Source organism: Prionailurus viverrinus, chromosome D2 (genome assembly GCF_022837055.1).
Source record: "Prionailurus viverrinus isolate Anna chromosome D2, UM_Priviv_1.0, whole genome shotgun sequence".
NCBI lineage: Eukaryota > Metazoa > Chordata > Mammalia > Carnivora > Felidae > Prionailurus > Prionailurus viverrinus.
In genome coordinates, this window is record NC_062571.1 from 73,963,999 (window position 1) to 73,983,648 (window position 19,650).

Genomic DNA, 19,650 nt, shown 5'->3' on the forward strand with positions numbered 1-19,650 from the left:
ACCCCGGCTCTTGAAACTCTTGGGGTGGGAGAGGGGCTGATGAGCAAGGCCCAGGAGCAGGGCAGGGAGATCAGGGCCTCCAGTCTCTGGCCTTAAATAAACCTTTTAACTTATGCCTTTTTGTTTTTCCTATTTTTTTTTTTTTGGAAAGTTTATTTATTTATTTTGAGAGAGAGAAGGAGTGGGGGAGGGGCAGAGAGAGTGAGAGAGGGTGTGAGAGACAGAGAGAATCCCAAGCAGGCTCTGCACTGTCAGCTCAGAGCCTGAGGCGGGGCCCGATCTCACGAACCGTGAGATGAGGACCTGCGCTGAAATTGTCAGGCGCTTAATGGACTGAGCCACCCAGGGGCCCTGATTTGTCGCTTTTCTTTTCTAGAGCCTCCAGCTTGGTCAAGGTTAGCCCGTGAGTCTTGTGCCTGCAAAACGCCCTGCCATGCCCTTTGTGTGCCTGATTCCATTTCATCCTCTCAACCTCATGAAGAAGGAAGCATCACTTTATAACAGAACACTGAGGCTGGGAGTGGTCGAGTTTCTCCCTCCAGATCACCCAGTAGTCACATGGCACAAACCCGCGTGAAGTCCCCCAACCCCCCCCCCCAACCCCCGCCCAGAGCCCGGCTCTCAACATCCTGAGCCCCGTTATACTGACTCTATCACATTCTTAAACTTCCGCGTTTCTCGTTTATCCTCTCATTTCTTTCTGGATCGATTCGATGTTGAAACCGCGGCTCATTTAGCAGTGGTTCAAGTTACTGTGACAGTGGCCACGGAGGACATGCCAATGTGACATGAAGGTTAGGTGGGCAGACTCTGGCCTCAGACGGCCTGGGTTCAAGTTCTGGCTCTGCCGTTTACTGTCTGTGTGCTTCTGAGCAAATTGCCTCGGTTTATTCATCTCCAAGAGCAAAAGGGTTATAGTAATATTCCTTAAATAAGCTATTCCCGGCAAATGACTTAGGCCAGAGCCTGACATAGGTAAGGACATTAGCAGCCGCTTCTGTTTTTATTATTGGCCAATCATGCGTGTCCTGCCTCCCTCCTGGGGTGGAGTCCCTGGAAGAAATGTACAGCAGGGAAGAGAGCATTTTATTAGTGGCCAGGAGCCCAGGTTCTGAACCGTTTTCTGTTAATAATTCTCTGGGTGGGCTCAAAGACAGAACACCCCCATCCCCAACCTATGTCCGCAATGTTCCCAGGCCCCTTTACCTTAATGGCAATTGACAATAACACTATTTACTGAGCATGTGTGGACCAGATGTACCTGCCTAATCTCTTCAACTTCATAACCAATCGCGCTACCGACTGGCCTCTTTTGTTCTCTTCATTTTACACAGTAGGAATTTGAGGCTCAGAGAGGTTAAGGAAAGTGTTCAGAGTCACACAGCCAGGCAAAAAACACAGACTTGAGATCTGCCTCCTGGCCACAGGCCTCGTGCCTGGGCTGGAGCAAAGTTAAAGCTGTGACCGAGATCCTGTTTGGGGCCAGCCTGTCACTACTCTGTGGAATGGGGGAGGGAGGTCAAGAAACCTGGCCATCTCCTCCCGGTGTCTGGCCTCTGCGGGGGTTCTCACACAGGAAGATAAAGAAGTGACCACAAAGGAGCACTTTAATGCTAGAGAAGTCAAACTATCCCACAAAAGGCCCACCCGTTGTTAAAAGCAAGCAGGCAAACCCTCACCCTCAGTTTCTTCAGTGTCTCCAGACCCACGGAAATTTGTCTTATCAGGTAATGGAATTGTTTTTAGTGGCAAGAATGAGCTCATTACGGATGCAGCTTGTGCTAATAATGATAATTTGCAGCGCGGTAAAATCACCTCCCTACCTCCCCCGACAGATGACGCTCCAGAAATTATAGGCTAGAGAGACACAGCAAGGACAAAGATTAAGGAAAAGAATCGCAGTGTGGAACTGCTTCTACAAAAGGAGTTACAGATTTGCACATTGAACTTGGTGATCTGAATCACGAAGTTGGAGAAGAATTAGATACTATGAAACAATTCTTGATTGCCTTTATTCGATTCCGTTACCTCTGTCACTGGGTTGTTGTTTCTTGCTTTTGTTTCACACTTGAAGCCAATTTTTAAAGGTGGTACCAAATGGATTAGTCAGTGACTTAAATACTGATGTGCTATATGATATCGCAGATAAGATCAAGATTAGGGCTCCTTGCAAGGAATCATTTCAATCCTGGCACCCCTTAATTTCAAGGGCAAAGAGCTAAATAACTTTGAGTCCAGAGCAATCATCTGCAAATTCTGTGGGTTTGGAAGAGGTGACCAGAGAGACACCTCTTTGGCGTCGCTCTCTTCTGAGTGCCGCAGAGGCATGGCAGGCTGGACCACCTGCCCCAGGTAGGTGACAGATCTATCTCCTGCTTTCCTTTCTGGATAGTGGGGTCCCAGGGTTTTAAGAAAGTTGGAAAAAATCTTATCTATAGTCTCTTCCAGCCCTTTGAACAAGATGCCAGCTACCTTCTACTGAGATATGGCTTTTTGCCTCTAAACATACGATCTCAAGAAGATGAAAACAGCCGAGATCTTTAAAAATAACATTTTTTTCCTGATTATGAAAACAATACCTGTTGGCTGTGAAAAATTGGAAAGCACGCACACAAGACAATAAAAATAGTGATATATCATCATTCAAATAACCATTTGGTAGCACCATGGGTTAGCATTCTCTCCCCTCCCACAACTGTTTTTAAAATAAAAAACAAGATCATAGTGTGTGTGTGTGTGTGTGTGTGTGTGTGTGTGCGTGTGCGTGTGGGCTCGCTATTATTACACATTTTATGTCCTGTCTTTCATGTCCTGTATTATAAATATTTGTCCATAGCAGTACTCCTCTATCACATTATTTTTTAACAAAGGGATATATTGTAATCCCAAGTCTTACGGGGTTTGGGCTGTTGTTTTGTTTTGTATGACAATCACCCTGTACGCACATCCTCGGTTGTTTCCCTGGACAAGGAAACATTTCGGTGCCAGGGCCCCTCTGGCTGTCTGGTGAAAGCTGTGAGCGTCTTCTCACAACGCTTTTAGATGCAGAAAGTCAAATACGTGAGATTATGTGAAATATGGTCAAAATATTAAATAGGACAAATTTGTGAGCTCGCCATGTGTTTCTTCATATATAGATTGAATAACAATATACTAGAGGGTAGATAAAGTAGCTTGAACAACTACATAAAGTGGTGATCCGCACTGACATTATTTTAAGCTGTTTGCAACAAACGTCAGATGATAGGAACAGATCTGTGGTTTCCATTAGGACAAGGTGACGGTGATAGGTACGGCTATTAGGGTTTGTTGCATAAGAGAAGGGAATACTGAGTCCCACTAGGAGGTTCATAAAAACAAATAGGTAACTTTCTTCTCATCAAAGCTCTTTCGACTCATCAGAGGTAAAGATCTGACACCTGATTTCTGCCCAGGGAACCCTGGTGAAAATTCCCACCCTGGGCAAAACCCCCAACGGTACAGTACTGTGTCCTTTGGCTCTGCCCATTTCTGAGCCTTTTGATGCCTGCAGTGGTCTCACTGCACCAGGAGCTGCATTTGAGGCCTTCCGAGTGCCAGCGGATGCCGAGCGAGGTCAGAGAGAGTGCCTGTTAGTGGCAGAAGGAGGCAAGCCCGTGCTGTGGGTTGAACTGTGTCCCCGCAAAACGATATATCGAGGTCCTAACCCCCAGCACGCAAGACTATGACTTATTTGGAAATAGGCTCTTTGTAGGTGTCCTTCAAGAAGACTGCCACGCGAAGACAGAGACACACAGAGGGATGCTGCGGGACGATAAAGACAGACATTATAGTTACGTACCAAGGAAGCCCAAAGATTGCCAGCAAACCACCACCAGGAGCTGGAAAGAGGCAAGGAAGGGTTTGCCCTTAAGGTTGCAGAGGAAGTGTGGTCTTATTCACTCCTTGAACTTGGATTTCTAGCTTCCAGAACTGCGAGGCAATAAACTTCCGTCATCTTTTGGTGCCTCTCTGAGGCAGTGTCACAGAAGCCCGATGAAATGAATACACCTCGTGCCTGCCACCGGGTCGCCTGGGGACTGGGATTCTGAGACAGCAGGGTTGGCTGGGCATGGCATCTGTGCCACTGGTGGGAACTGCCATGTCAGGACCCAAGATGGCTGACGGGGACTGATGGTGAGAGGCTGAGCTAGGGCTTCAGGAAGAGTCTGATCCAGGTGCACACGGTCACCTCAAGGTAAGGATGAGATGGGCCTCTCCCTAGCTCGTCTGAACGTCAACGTAACCTGCAACCCCCCCTCGCCATAGAAACCTTCAGCATGCTGAGAAGCATCCTCTTTATTCCCACACAATAAAAGGCCTTTATCATTAATGAGATGCTATTGCCAAACAGGATGCAGGTGGCAGTCGAAAGGATTCTTAGGTTTTGAAAGTTCCGTAGTGCCTGTTGGGTGTGGGTCAGGGCCTGGTTCTCATGTAAGAATGGTGAGCTTTTGAGTCCCCCTTGAAGTTCACCTCTCCTTGAGGGGCTGTCTGCATCAGCCTTCTGCATACTTTGCTGAGGACAGAGGCTCTAGATAAATCTTCCCGTTGCGGGACATAGTTGATCTCTGGGCACAGCCACACGTCACTGGAGGCCTGGGGTCCTCTGTCAGGGGTCTTCCGTGGGCAGGACAGCTACCACCTGGAAGAGAAACCGTCCCCACCAGGTGCAGGCAGATGGCCCAGCTAAGCAGGGAGGCTCCGCAAACATTTCATCCCCCTTTTAAAAGGAGTAGGAAGGTAAGAAGGGCTCCCCCCCTTACCTGGGATAGAAAACTCCGGATATTTTGGCAGTAGCCCTTGGTGCTGCAAAACCTTTGGAGAAGGAGCGGAAGGAGGCTGTGTGGACCCGACTCCATATATTCTGAAGAACAGAAGTCACAGACTTACTCGGTTTTTTTTTTAAGAATAGAAAAAATACCATCTCTGCACGTCCTGCGTGAGCACAGCGTGTTTCTTTCTAGTCCTTACGATTTATCCTAAAATGAAAGGATTATCGTATCTCCATTTTGCAGAAGGGAAAACTGAGGCCAAAGAGCTGCCCTATGTGGTGCCACACCATGTCCCTCCCCCGGTGCCCTTGGGCCGTAGGTTGCTGCCAGGACACGTGGCCCTGTTGGTTTTTCCTCCCAGCCTCTGCCCTGCAAAGCAGCCAGGACCGCAAGCAGGGCTTCTGGAAAATGGCGGGTGGGGTGGGGAGTGGAGGGGAGCGGCCCACCTTGAAGGCCCCCGTTACAAACGAGGCCCCTTCTGTAAAACAAATCAAAGGCCCCCTAGAGCTGGGATGGGGCATCCAGGAACGCCCCAGCCCGACAACTGCTCTCGCCCTGGTTCCTGTCACCCGCAGCCACGCCCCAAGCCAGACTTACTCCTCATATGGCTTCAGGGGTGCCTTCCTGGCCTGCTCCACGAGGTCCAGGAAGTCTCTGTAGCAGTTTCTGGCCATCACAGTGTACCTCGTGGCACAGCCTAATTCCGTGACCCTGGCTCTCGGGAGGTAGCCAGCCCAGCCGGGGATTGGAGGCTCCTGGAGAGGTTTCTTTATGTGTTTGCATTCTGTAAAGACACCGTGCTTTCTGAGGGCTTTGAGAAGCCACACAGTGAGCTGGCACCCCAACAGCTCCGCTGGCGGACCCCGAGAGGCCCCCAGACGTGCTAAGGGCAGCTATCGTGGGTTGGTCGACACCGAGTAGCAGGCACCTTGGTAGGGGCTTTGCAAATTCCCTCCCATTTCATTCTCTCACGAACTGTAAGAACTTGACACCGTAATTACCTACACCTTACAGAGGAAGAACCGAGACCTTAAAGCAGTTAAGAGCGTCTTGGCCAAGGTCACGCGGCAAGGGAGTGGTAGGGCCAGGCTTCAAGCCTGCGTCTGTCTCTCTAGTTCTCCCCCTTCAACGGATCCTGCTCCTCTCTCAGATTAATCAAGAAGCTTCCCACGTTGCACTCTGACCGTGCACATAAAGGAATCAGGAGAAGCAACCAAGTCAGAAGGAAGCATATCAGGCTGAGCACCAGGAAACTGCCTTCAGGTCACGAGTGACTCTGGCGCTGACCCCGAGCGACTTCACATCTGTGAGATGAAAGGTAACTGCCCGCCTGCCTCTTCTAGCTGCTGTCAGAATAGAATTAGGCCACCGAGTCCCAGAACCTCAGAGCGGGAGCGCACCGTAGGGAGCCTCTAGTCCATCCTTCCCCGCACTGGATGAAGGAGCTGTAGTCCAGAGAGGGGAAGCAATGTGCCCTACGTCACTCAGCAGACAGTCACAGAACTGGGCTAAATCCTAAACTCTGAAGGCAGATGTTACGGCTTGGAAAACTTTAAAGCACAACACGCATGTGAGCCTGCTACCCCAAGCAATTACAGTAATAATAATAAAGGCAGTTCTGGAGTTCGTTACTTTTCCTATAGGCCTTTAGACCTTAAAAATGGTCTAATGGCAAATCATGGCTGTGATTAGCATTACACGTAATCACGTCGTCAGTTGTTTCTGTCATTGCTTTTGCGGTTGTTGTTCAGGCCCAACCCCTTCCCACCCAGCTAGCACCTGGAAGAGCCGGGTTCGAGCCCAGGTCTGACCTCAGACAAGGGTCACCACCACCTCTGCAGACTCACTTTCCCCGTCTCTAAAGTGGGAATCATAGTCTGGCCGTCACAGCACTGACGTCGCGGTTCATGAAACAACGGTGTCCAGCACAAAGCAGCTAACACGTGTACGTACGTACTGAGAGGGCAGGTGAGGTCCCAACACTCCTGGTGACTTGCCCGGGGTCTCAGTTCCCAGCACCCTCTTGCCCGACCAGGACCGTGTCCCTCTGCCGCCCCCCCCCCCCCAAGAAACGTTTCTTTCTCATCTTATGAGACCAAGCCTTTCCATCCCACACCACCACCTGGGGATTTGGCACGGGTGCTGGATTCTGTGTCCCCTGGGGCCTGCCGGGCCCTGCACTTGTGCCCAGGGGGGAAGGGGGCAGGTCTCCGGGAGCCGGTACCCAAACTCAGGGGGTGATACTGCCGATAATACTGATGCAGCTCCCGCAGGACCGTCTCCTCCGAGCAAACGGGCTTCAGCTTCCGGGCAGTGGCCACTGAGCAGCGAAACTCCTCCAGCTGGTGTTTATATCGCCGTGTGCTTTCCTGGAAGGTTTTCAGGCAGTGGGACATGTTGTCCTTGCTGGTGGATTCTTGGCAGCTAAGGTAGGGCACGAAGCCTGCAAGAGCCGATGCATCAGGGCATTCAGCGAGGCAATTAGAACCTGCAGAAACTCCCCGGAACCCCAGCCCGCCACTTGGCATTTCTTCCTGGGCCAACGACACTGCGTTTTCCCGAAGGCCATTAACACAAGCGGGGCTGTTTGCGCTGCGCCGGGCCCTGCCCAGGCCACAAAAAAAAATGACCTCGGAGCTGGGGAGGGACGGCCCGTTTCGACAAAGACGATGACAGTCATATTCTTTGATAGCAAAGCCCCTGATGTCAGTCTGAACAGCAAATGGGGAAAGCATTTAATGGGCCAAAATGATAGTCTGAGGAGTAATTGAAATTATTTCATCTTTTTAGAGAGAAAGCTTATTTTCCTTGACACGTCCCAAATGCAATTTGGGATCTTTTTTGTCGGACTGTCGAGGGAAATTGCGGGCTTATTAAAAGCCGAGACCTATTACACAAAAAGGTAAATTCATTATCTGTGAGGCCCACCCCCTGGAACAATTTTTTGCCATTTCCCACAAAATAACATGTAATCATTACTATTAGTATGGGTAAAACACAAGTGTTTATTTAAACTAGATGCTGAATCCTAGGGACTATAATATTGTCACAATAAAACTCTTTTTTTGTTTTTTTTTTTTAAAGAACGGATGAGGGAAAACTGGTTAAGAATTTGGTTTTAAATGGCTAGATAGATAAATACATAAATACCCCTCACTCATTCCCGGGGCCCAGACATTTTGCCTTTGTCCCTAAAGAAAACCTGACCACAGAGTTAAAAGCAGAAACCCTGCCTCCTACGCCCTGCGAGAAGCTGCTTCTGGAAGAATCTAATTTCTAAACTGATCTTGAAGTTCTCCACCCACCAGCCAGTGTCCCCAACCCTGGGGCAGTCAAAAGATACCCCAGTGTGGTGGGGGAGAGACCATAGAAACCAAGGGGCCCTGCCACCAGGGCTTCCCCTGCTCTGCAGAGATTTTATGTACTTGTATATGTGCACACACACGGGGGACCACAAGCTACGCTCGCCGAGTCTTACTAAGGGCCGGGACGTCTTAAATAGCCTGTGCGCTGGCTCCTTCCAACCTCACAACAATCTGATGAGAAATCTATCATTATCCTGTGTAGAGGTTTGACTTGTGTCTCCCAAATAGCTGTGCCCAAGTCCTAACCCCTGGGACCTGCGAATGGGACCTTACCTGACAGGTCTTTGTAGTCGTAATGAAAGACTGGGAAATGAGATTATCCTTGGCTGAGGATGCGCCCTAAATTCATCTGTCTCTGCCTTCGTCCACTGTCTATGTCTGGCCAACTGACTCGCCAGGACAGACACTTTAGCTTCTTAGGATACTTGTCGAAAGCACTCCATTATAAGAGAAGGGAGAGGGGGTTGAGAAAGAGACTCCGAGATGCAGGGCAGCGTGAAGATGGGGGTCGAGATTGGAGCTGTGATGCTACAAGCCAAGGAACAGCGGGGGCCACCAGAAACTGGAAGCAAAGAAGGGCCCTCCTCTAGAGCCTTCGGAGAAAACATGATCCAACCTAACCTGGATTTCAGACTGCTAGCCTCCAGAGCTGTGAGAGCATATCTGTTGTTTCACACACAGCCCTAAGAGGGGCTCCTGGGTGGCTCAGTCGGTTAAGTATCCGACTTTGGTTTGGGTCATGATCTCGTGGTCCACAAGTTCAAGCCCCACGTCGGGCTCTGTGCTGACAGCTCAGAGCCTGGAGCTTGCCTCAGATTCTGTGTCTCTCTCTCTCTCTGCCCCTCCCCCACTCATACTCTGTCACTCTCAAAAATAAATAAGGTATTTTTTAAAAATTAAAAAAATATAAACAGAGCCCTAAGAAACGAATACACCCATTTAATAGACACTTAATACTTACCACAGAAAGTACTCTTACAATCACACACACGGTGGCCACGCAGGGACTGAAACTTCAGTTTGTTAGAACTCAAAGCCTGTTCCCTTAACCAGCCAGTGGGATAAGGGGTGAGGCTGGGCACCTTGGAATATTCCCCGTGCATCTCCTCTCCTAAGAACACCTATCTGTGAGAGCGGAGTGCCCATGAGGACCACTGCATCTGTCACAGGGATATGACTTAGTAAGTCCCCCGTAGCCCAGAAGCCTGAGGAGAAGCACTATTGGGTAGAATGACCAATTATCCCTGTTTGACAAAGACTTAGGGGTTTCCTGGGACACAGGACTTTCAGTGCTGAAACCAGGGCCATTCCAGACAAACCGGGGCACTTGACCACTCTCCCTGTGGGGGACACAGGAAGGGATGGGCCCATAAGAACAACCCTCGTGCAACACTTGAGAAAGCTCGACTTGGGAAAAAGGACAGGGCCTCAGCTTATTCATTGTGTCTGTCCCCTTAGCAGTGTGTCTATCCTGGTCCAAATAAACTCAAGGGACATTCGGTGCTTCCCGCGTACGAGGCCATGTGCTGGGAGATCTGGCCTACGTTGTATCTCTCCATTCATCAGAACCCCGTTATCAGCCATCTTGGGCAAAGGAGTGCTTTCCGCAAGGGTCCTAAAGAAGCCAACGTGTCTGTACTGGCCCAACTGGCCAGAAAGACGCGGATAGCGGACCAAGGCAGGGACAGTGAGCAGGACCACGGTTCTGCCGGGCACATCGGCAGGGCACGTCACCACTTACCACTGTAGCCTGGTGTGACTGGCAGGTGTCTCATGAAGGTCTTGGAGGAAGACTCCATGATTTCACTCTCTGTTAACGAAGGGAAGAGGGAATGAAATGATCTAATCGAATGTTCCTGCCACAAGAACTCACACGTGTGCTAGAGTCCTTGGGAGGAGAATGACCCCGCTGGGGGGTTGGGAAAGGGAGGCAGCACCACCATCTTAACACAGAACCAGCAGATAAAACCAGTGGCCTACTGCCAAGGGGCGTTCACCTTTTACATGTCCCCCAGTGGCTCCCCCAGTGTCTCCCCTCCTGGGACCTCCTCCATCCACCCAACCTCCTATCCATTCATCCATCCATCCATCCATCCATCCAGCAATCATGAACTGTACGCTCACTGTGGCCAACAACTGTCACGAGGTTAGAAATACAAAGATGAGCAGGACCCAGAAGCCCCCACGTGAAACTCCGGAACCTCAGAAAAGGGAAGAGAAGAAGCACCCCCAGCCCCAGGGCCTTTGTGGTTCCAGGTGGAAAAGGTTGCAGTGGTGACTTCGGCTGTCCCCCAATGCCACCTCAGGACACCTGGCAGTGTCTGGAGACATTTTTGGTTGTCACAACTGGGGTATGCGGTCGGTGCTACTGGTATCTAGTGAGTTAGAGGCCAAGGATGCTGCTAAACAATGAAGAATTCGAATAAGGTCTGGCTGGAAGGGCTCAGACGTCCCCAAAGATGGGCACAGAGTCCAAGAATGGGTGAGCAGAGGTAGGGCGGGGGGCACCGCAACATGTTGATGGGATGCTTCCCCCCCCAGCCAGACCCCCGCCCTCTTCCAGGATGGCCTGGGTCCCCTCAAAAGGGACAGCTCCTGCATCTGGGCATCCGTTGATGTTGCCCAGTGCTACAATGCCAAGCAGGTCACTTCTCAAAAGTGAGGCCTTCACCGCCAGGACACGTGGTCTCGGGGGGAGGGCCACAGTCAGGGTTTAGTCAGCAGTGATGGGAATTTCGAACACACTCGGACATTTGCAGAACACTGGCTGTGACACAGCGCACCCGGGACGGTATTCTTGCCAAATCCTCACAGCTGCCCTAAGGGTGAGTTCCCATGGGAGTGCCCCATTTACAGATGAGAAAAATAAGGCGCAGAGAAGCCAAGTAACTTGCCTGAGGGTTGTCCCGCCCGAGGAGGGACATCTAAACCCTGAGGGCCTCTATAGCATAACTGTTACCCCAAAGCGTGGCCCTGGCCTGTGGGCCGCACCTGGCGCAGGTGGGTGGTGGCCTGGGCGGCTTCCTCTGAGCGGTGAAATCTGAGAGGAGGAGCGTGGGGAGGAGGTGTGCTGGGGGTGGGGGCCCGGGAAGGGGTCGGAAAGCGAGGTCACAGCCCCCCACTTCCTCTTTCCGGCCCACTCCACGTCCTCACCTGGGCGGGCCTGGATCGCCCACCGGCCAACAGCCCTCCTGGCCTTCGCCTTCCCTCTGGCCTTTGTGCGCTCACCCCCTCCCCGCCCCCCCCCCCGCCCCCCCCCCCCGCCCCCGAAGGTGGGGGAGGAGGGGCCGGACTCCTGGATGCCCCTCCCCCTTGCTCAACCCTCCTGCCCACGACCTCACCTGGGGCCCACAGGCCAGGGGGCGCGGATGAACACGAGCGGATGCGGGGGATGCCTCCCCTGCTCCAGGCTCAGCGTCGGCCCCCGGCCTGAAATCCAGGGCTTGGCGCGGTAAATATTTCGTCTCGGAAGCTGTTCTCCTTTCTCATTCTCGGTACGTGATCTCCCCCCAGCTGAGCCCCTCTGGGCTTTGTAACTGGGGAGAGCGCTACGTGTGGGGACCTAGGTCAAAGCTGCCTTTACTGCTGTAGACAGTGGCACCGTCTGGGTTGGGGCCGGGTGGTCTCAATGGGGACTTCCTCCAGGAGTCAGGGCTGTGTGAGGGACTGGCGGGGGGACGGGAAGCAGCCCGGGAGGGGAGGAGAAGCCTACGTGGCTGGAGATTTCCCTTGACACCCTTGCCCCCCTGGGACAGGTTGGGCTGCAGAAAGGGGCAATGCACCAAAATGAAGGGGGAGTGGTGACAGGGAAGTGGGGGCCACACTCCTTTCTAATCGTCCTTATTTTATGGGAACTAAAGGGGACCTGAGCCTTCATCTCATTGGATGGAAACCAAGATGCCCACTGTGTGACCCACACAGAGGGAATGAGGACCTTTACAGACTGCCTGAGAAAACCGAAACGTGGCCACCGAAAACACCACTTTCCGGTAAGTTGGTTTGTTGTACAGCGTCCCCCAGCCTTCCCTGCCTCTGCTTCCTGGGAGGTGAACTTTAGATGAGGTACCACTTAAGAAGAATCCATGTAGACCTCCCTCAGCATCCTAGGAGTCCACCGCAGACTCTCCAGAAGCTTCCAGAGCCAACTCTAGAGGGCGACCCAGACATAGAGCCTGGAATAAACTCAAGGCTCTAGACACAGCAGCCAGCTTGGCATGCCTGCTAGGATAGCAGAGGGCAAGGCACCAGTTCTAGACATTTCTGCTTCTTTTTCAACACCCTTCATTTGGGTGTGGTGGAGATGTCAGAGGCCCCCCCCCCCCCCCGGCTCATCTGCCTTCTGTCTGGCTAGACCACTTTCTCTAGGGGCCCACGAACATGGATGGAGCCAGTCTAGTTGGAATGAAAGTTAATTCAAAAAAAGCTAAAAAGCTTGCAGCATTGAGGACAAGATCTGAAAACCAGTCTCCACTGAAGATGGGGTGGAGGGGGAAGTCAGCGATGATGCATCTATACTTCCATTTACAAATTCATAGTGGAAAAAAAAAAACCAACTTGGGCCACACGAGATCCAGAGTTTGGCTTTATTAGACATCCGTGAAGACAGAGTTTGCAAGTACAATCTCGTCAAGTTTGAACAGCTGCAAGGTTCTGTGGAGTGTGAATTTATCCTGTAGTGAATGAATGAGACCCCGGTGGCTGATATTTTAGAATGAAATTCCATAGTCCAAGCAGATGAGAGATGTGACCTAACGGACAACGACGTTTATACTAGTCATCCACTTAAGTCATTTCCCAGCATAAATATGCAGCTTGACCACAGCGACGTCATCTCTACAACTGTGAAATTCGATCTTCAACTAATTATGCATTTTGACTCCCGTTTATATTGAGGCATGCGATTCTTTGCCACCCTGGCAATTAACCAGACCTAGACTCTAGAAGCTAAACTTGATCTAAATAACATCCTAGGGGTAGGGCAGGCTCTGTAATCTGGACTCAGTCTCAGTCATCACTCTGCAAAAGTGCCTGTATGTCTCCTGTCTTGCCTATCTTCTGTGTCTGTCACTGGTCTGTCATTCAGCATTTATTAATGCCTGCTGTGTACAGAAATGGCAGTTATAAAGGAAATCTCTGACAGTTTTGCTTCCAAAACATGATCAGATACCAGGGACAGGGACATCTGAGTGACGGTCATGACAACAGGCCTTTTAGAAACTCTCTTGAGATTAGAAAACGTGTCCAAGCATATTCATCCAGTGTTCTTATTCTAGAATATGTCATTCCACGGGCGGGAGGGAGAGGGGGGATGGATTTGGGGATTCCCTTTAATCGGGTCGACTGCTGGGGCCAGAAGAAAGTCCAGTAAAGTTATCACCCCCCTCTCCATCACCTATTTGCCAAGAGTGCAAATTTCAACCAACTCGCTAAAGAGAAATCATAGACAAGGAGACATGCCTGATGCAAAGGTGGGAAGGCCTTACCGTGGCCAAAAAGGAAGACTCGACTAAATTACTGTCACATTTAATCCAGCAGAAAGGCTGGATTTGTGCACCACTCGATTCCTTGCGTGTAACCCTGTCATCCTGACGGTGCTGCACACGGACCCCACTTTGCCCTCAGAGTGACCGCCCTGCCCCACGAGAAGCTGATAAGCCCTGCGGGGATGCAAAGAGGTTTCGTTGGTTTTTCTGCACAGTCCTGTTGCTTATAGAACCAGAATGTCCAGCTCTCAAAGACCGGACAGGAGCATCGATACATTATTATGCTCCTTTAAACATAAACTGTGAGCCTTTGGGAAGGATGTAAGTGAGGCAAGGTCTGACGAAGCTGTTGATCCAGCCGTTGTCCCTTTTTCCAGAGTATTCTGACCCTTGGCACCTCTGACTGTTGCTTGGCCTTGCATACACGGTCCATAGCTTAGCATCGGTACAGATCGATAAGTAAGCGCAATTAAAAAATAAAGCCATGGAAATGAAAAGGCAGCAATGTCATCAATAAAATTCAAAGAGCATTTTCCTTTCTTTTTTTTTTTTTGACAAGAAAAGCACATTGTAGAAATAAAGATTCTGTACAATATTCTAATATTGTATGTACATAAAATTATATTACTTATAACTAAATCAAAAAGTCTTATTTGTAGAGTATGGCTGGCAACACCAAAGAAAGACCCAGAACATTTAGCTTTTGAAGCAAAGCAGGCAGAAGAGAAGCCTAGCAAACACACCTTGATGCCTGGACACGAGATCCCGCTGCTAAGTTATGTGACCAGCGTTCTCCAGTTCGGTGCTTTGTTCGAGTTTCACATTCGAGCAGGGAATTCTGCAGCAGGCCACGTGAACAAGAAGACGTGTTCAAATGACATTGGAAAAGCGGCGTCAAATCTGCATATTGGCGACGGAATGGGTGGGTGAATCCAGCTTGCATTCAAAGTTAGTTCCTTAGCTCATCTTCCGTTCATTCGTTATGCATGCCTCCGGTGATTTAAGATCAGAATGGGTCCCAGCAGACAAGCCAGTGGGTCCCTCGGGCCATTCGCAGGGTGCCTTCCTTCCAACCTTCTTCCCTTGCAGGCCCTTCTTGTGAGCACCAAGAGCGCCACCCCCAAGCCAGGTGGAGCCCCCGCCTCGCTCACAAAGGGCAAAGTGTGAGACCCCAATTCTTCACTTGTCTGTCCGTCAGGGAGCCCCAGACTGGAAGACTGCAGGTGCTGGTGGTCAGGATTTCAGCTTGCAACAAAACCTGAAGTCAGGAGTTCCCGGACTCCCCTGAAACCACAGTCCCCGTGGCATCCACTGAAAACGCAGGCGCTGGTCCCCCTCCTCAAGACCCAGCTTCCATTTGTAAAAGGAACAGGCTCCAGGAACCCACTTTTAAGAAGCGGCCAGGCACGAGGGCGATCCACAGGTCAATCTGCTTTGAAAAAGACCTGACTGAATTCATCAAGGACAGATCTAGGAATTCCTTGTAGATACACTTAAAAAAAACCTGAAGATTCCAGGGAAACGTTTCATAATGCAGATTCTCTACCCATGTATCACGAGTGTATTCCTCCTGAAATGTGGGACTACGTGGCTGAAATGCTCTGGGAGATGACGGTGAGGAGGGAGTTAGTTTAAAACATGTACGCTTGTCGAGGTGTGGAGCCGTTCCAGATCCTGGGCTTGCTGATGTGAACAACGCAGACTGCAGGCTCCTTTCCTGACACCTGAAGGCTACTAAGGTTAACTCGAATCACTTATGAACCCAGGAGTCAGGATCTGGCATCCGGGGAACGATGTCGCAGCATATGACTCAGGAGAAGTCAGCAGTGCCTTAATGTCCATTTCCCTTAAAGCAAGTCTTCACCTGCTGAAAAGTTAAGGTGTCTGTCCTCCCACTCACTCAAATCCTAGCCGATTAGCTGGCTATCGTTACTCCTCACTGAACCTATTCAGAATTCAAATTACGAGAACCTAAAATAGTGCCCCGCGTGGGCAGTCTTCTCCTACCAGCTAAAAATGCTCCAAGCTCCTGCTGAATCACCACATTCAATCACATGGTGATGACAAGAAATTAACTGCAGATGGGTGGCATTTTATATCGACTGCCATCCCCCAAGAAACGTACAAAGAAAAGTCTCAAATAGATGAAGAATCTCCTCCTGACGCAGAGATCTCACGTCCAACCTAGAAAGACAGCGACAAGGCATCCTGAGTCCTGCTTACCGGAGATGCGTTCAAAGCAAGCTGAGTCGCAGCTGCAGAAGTGGACCGATTCCCTTGGCGGGTGCGGGTTTCACCACTTTGTACCTATAAAAACGAGCTGCTCTCCCAGGATCCTCGGATTTCTTATTCCCAAACCTCAGTCTCGATTTCCGACAGTTGTTCTGACTCCAGTGTGCCCTCAAAAACCCCTGATTATTTCCAGCCCTGGTGGTTCCCATCTTCCCTGCTGAAATCCAGGTGGGCGATGCTGAGGGTCAAGGACAGGGAAAGAACAGTCAGGGTTGAGGTCAGCAGATGCAGGTGAGCCGGGTCCAAGGGCGGGGCAGGCGGCGGGAGGGCCCGTTAGTAATTTAAGAAGTCAATCCCAACCTTGACACTCTTCGAGGTGGCTATATCGATGGCTGTGGCCTTGATCTCTGTGTCCCCGAACTGCATGAGGGTCTGGATCTCCCTCCGGGGGGGCACGGCTGTGCCGCTGGTCCCTGTGAGATCCAGGCGGAGGGTACCGCACTTCTTTACCCCCGGGTCGGTGATGAAGCTCACGTCGTCGTGCTCGGAGCTATAGATGTTGATGACGATGACCAGCTGGGAAGGCTTGGCCGGGGTGTAGCTACGCTTGACGAGCTCCCCCAGGGCCACCGACTGGTCGGCCGAGATGAACTTGTCGAAGACATCGGTGCACCAGCGAGTGCCGTCCTTCACCAGCAGCTTCTCGGGGGGGTGCTTGCCTTCCACGTAGCGGTTCAGCACGCCCACCCCGTAGGTGAGGGGCGACCGGCGCACCTTGATGACGGCGGGGTCCAGGCCGAAGAGGACGGCGCCCTTGAGGATGGTGAGGCCTACGTCCTGGGGGATGATGATGCGACACTTGTCCCCGAAGGCAGCCTGCACCGCCTGCTGCAGCAGGGGCGCCTCCGCAAAGCCTCCCACCAGGAAGAGGAACTTGACCGTGGACACTTCGGGCTTCTGAAACAGGTCCCCTGAAAGCAAAGAGGAAGGGACAGCACTCTATCACCAAAAGCCAGCTGCTGAGGGGGACTGGTGGCCTAAGAATGCGGCAAATAGACCAAACTGTGTGGCCCCACTGGGGGACAGACAGGTCTGAGCTGGCTGGACAGAATTTTTCTTGAGCTGGCCTTTATTTTATTTTTTTATTATTTTTTAAATTTTATTTTAAGAATTTTTTAATGTTTATTTTTGAGAGAGAGAGAGAGAGCGTGAGTGGGGGCGGGGCAGAGAGGGGACAGAGGATCTGAGGCAGGCTCTGAGCTGATAGCAGAGAGCCCAACACGGGGCTCGAACCCACGAAACGTGAGATCATGACCCGAGCCAAAGTTGGATGTTTAACCAACTGGGCCACCCAGGTGTCCCTGTAGAGATGGTCTTCAGAAGGGGGATTTGCACACCTATATGCTCAGGGATAAAAACCAAAGCTATTGCTAAGTGGAAACATTTTAACAGCTAGGTGGTGATCATTTCAAGGAATAATTTGTTAGGCATAAATAAATACTCCTGACATTCTCCAAACCTGTGGTCCTGCTATCTAAGTCAAGGCAGGCTGTTATAAAAAGTATTCTTTGGTTTTCAAAGAGGTTCTGATTGAGTCGGTGTGGGGTGGGAAGTGAATGGGGAGCCTGGATACTGAAAAAGGTCCCCAGGGAGTCTACTGTGTGTCCCTGAGGGAGGGCCCCTGAGAGCTAGATTCTGTTTGCTCCCTCCCAGGAGACCCTTCTTTGGTCCACGTAAGTGTGCCCCCTCCCCAGCAAAGATTTTGGTTCCCCATGCATCCTGATAAAGCAAAGACTATGCATTCCCTAGGCCCTGTCACTCCAGGATAAAACTGCTGCAGAGTTCCCGGCTCCCTGACTTTCGAAGCCAAACTCAAGGCCCAGGTGAAGACAGGCTCTGGGCTGCTGTGCGGTACCTGAGGGGAGGGATCTGGAGAGCCTATGCCCAGCGAACTCCCGCATACATGCCCAGGCCCCGGCCTGTGGCTCCCAGCCCCACACCCCCTGCCAGTCTGACTTCACATGCTCTAGTTGGTCATGCCAGAAAAGTCAGTCCCCATTCAGCTCTGCCCCCACTGAGTGGCCGAGCCCTGGCTCATACTTACGGAGATGCTCAATGATGCTGTCAATGGTTGGCTTGAAAAGGGCATTCATGGCATCCGGACTCATCCTCAGCATCCCCTGCGAGGACCACTTCACAAAATCCACGCTGTGGGGGTGTGGCACAGAGAGAAATGAGAAGTGAGAGTACAGAGGAGACGCAGGCTACTATGCGCAGAGATGGCCCCTGACAGAACAGAACAGCTGTCACATTTAGGGAACCAAAGGGTTTGAAAGCCCTTGGAAATACCTTCGACTGCCACAACCCAGACCCTTAGATGCTCAAAAGCTAAGACATAGCCTCTTGATTTTCTCTTTGCTTTGTGTTGTGGCCAGCCTTCCCTTGGGATAGTGGAAGCCGAAATCTAGTGCAAAAGACAGGGAAAGAAGTGAAGGGGTCTGTCTCGTTTGAATGACCACATTTTATAGTCAAGAGATAGTCGGATTCAAGTCCATTGAAGGCTCATATGATGTGTCCACGGTGCTGCTGCATCTGGCTACAGACCTGTGTGCTCAAGTGCATTTCCTTGAGCCCTGCAGGCACCTGTGCCCTGACAGTGAGAAGCCCCATCCTACCAGGATGCCCCTTTCTCTGTCAAAGGTGCAGCACGTCCAGAGCAGAAAGAACACCAGACAAGGAGCCAGGACTGCTGGGCTCCGGGGCGGCCTCCACCACTCAGAGGCTGCGGGACTTTGGGGCAAGCTGGCCTGCATTTTGTCTGAGCCCCAGTCTCGTGTCTGGAAATCAAGGATAACACAACTCGTCTTACCTTTCTCACAGCGGTTGTCAAGATCAAGTTCAATACCACATCTGTGAAAACACTTTGGAAATTTTCTGGCACTAAAGGAATGCCAGGGACTGCACGTGCCCCACCCATCCTCAAGTTCAAAGAAGCCAAGCAAATGGCATCTCTGTCCCTGAAGCGAAGCACACACCAGCCGCTTCCTAGCCTCACATTCTAGGTGCTGCCAGGTCTCCCTGACCAGGCATCTTTCTGTGGCCTCGGCCACAGGACAATGTGGTGTGGCATGGAATGACTCCGTGGCTGGCTGTGGCCAGTCTCCCCAGGAGAGCTGACAGGCCGCAGAACTGTGGAGAAGGACTTGGGGTTAGACTCGGAACAGGTGCCTGTGGGGAGGGGGCCAGTGGACAGAGAGAACATGAGCCTAGTCAGAGTCTGGCTCGGGACCTGCTCCAAGGTCAAGAAGACCTACACTCCTATCCACTTCATTTCCCACTAAATGGAACCTGGGCTTCTTAGAGAAATGGCCAATTGCAGGTCTGGGATGGGGAATATACAAGATGAGCCAGAAGTCAGAGCAAAATGTCACATCAACGGGACTCAGGAGCCAACTTAAAGAGGCTCCTACTGGCCAAGATGGGACATTTTGACCATCACTAAGGATATAACTGCCATGGTTTAAAATACGTCAAACATGCCTAAATCCACGAGGCCTTAATAATATCCCCTTCTGCCCCACAAAAGAAAAAAATGCATTTGTCACTTAGGAGAATGCTAGGAAATCAACAATATTTAACAAAAAATTCATAAACGAAAAGAAAGAACCAAAACTTTGTCCTGTCTTTCCTATGTGAAATGTATTTCAGTGCAATCAAACCATTGAGAAGAGTTTCTCTCTCCAGAAATAGGCTAGCTGACAAATGAAGACAGAGTGA

At 51.0% G+C, this 19,650-nt stretch overlaps 2 protein-coding genes and 1 long non-coding RNA gene across 8 annotated transcripts in view; 1 reads left to right on the forward strand and 2 right to left on the reverse strand.

The window, feature by feature from the left end:
• Positions 1–4,299: 4,299 nt before the first annotated feature.
• Positions 4,300–11,384, reverse strand: CD2H10orf82 (chromosome D2 C10orf82 homolog). 5 transcript variants are annotated; one of them, XM_047825571.1, is made up of 6 exons: positions 11,312–11,384; positions 9,900–9,968; positions 7,018–7,236; positions 5,391–5,577; positions 4,785–4,885; positions 4,300–4,663 (listed from the first exon to the last, which is right to left on the reverse strand). In XM_047825571.1, exons 2-6 carry the CDS (start codon positions 9,955–9,957, stop codon positions 4,518–4,520), a joined length of 711 nt encoding a protein of 236 aa, XP_047681527.1. In that variant the 5' UTR covers positions 9,958–9,968; positions 11,312–11,384; the 3' UTR covers positions 4,300–4,517. The 5 variants fall into 5 exon arrangements, with proteins under 5 accessions (XP_047681527.1, XP_047681523.1, XP_047681524.1 ...); XM_047825567.1 differs by having other exon boundaries at positions 6,916–7,236; XM_047825568.1 differs by lacking the exon at positions 11,312–11,384 and adding an exon at positions 11,150–11,305 and having other exon boundaries at positions 6,916–7,236.
• An 81-nt stretch (positions 11,385–11,465) lies between these two features.
• Positions 11,466–14,388, forward strand: LOC125147864 (uncharacterized). The gene is made up of 3 exons (XR_007145330.1): positions 11,466–11,652; positions 12,019–12,147; positions 14,301–14,388. It is a non-coding gene; the product is annotated as an uncharacterized LOC125147864 (long non-coding RNA).
• Positions 12,713–19,650, reverse strand: part of HSPA12A (heat shock protein family A (Hsp70) member 12A) — a 69,212-nt gene continuing 62,274 nt past the window's right edge. For both annotated transcript variants that reach the window (XM_047825201.1, XM_047825200.1), the window contains 2 exons: positions 17,978–18,081; positions 12,713–16,844 (listed from right to left, as the gene is read on the reverse strand). In XM_047825201.1, the coding sequence (XP_047681157.1) occupies positions 16,207–16,844; positions 17,978–18,081 (742 nt within the window). In that variant the 3' untranslated portion in view covers positions 12,713–16,206. The remainder of the gene's footprint in view (positions 16,845–17,977; positions 18,082–19,650) is intronic.

Coding starts and splice junctions, on each gene's coding strand:
- CD2H10orf82 (XM_047825567.1), bottom strand. CDS start 9,957: ATGGAGTCTTCCTCCAAGACCTTCATGAGACACCTGCCAGTCACACCA. Junction 7,237..9,899: donor AGTCACACCAGGCTACAGTG/GTAAGTGGTGAC, acceptor CGGCTCTTGCAG/GCTTCGTGCCCTACCTTAGC. Junction 5,578..6,915: donor CACCCGTGCCAAATCCCCAG/GTGGTGGTGTGG, acceptor GTGTCTTTACAG/AATGCAAACACATAAAGAAA.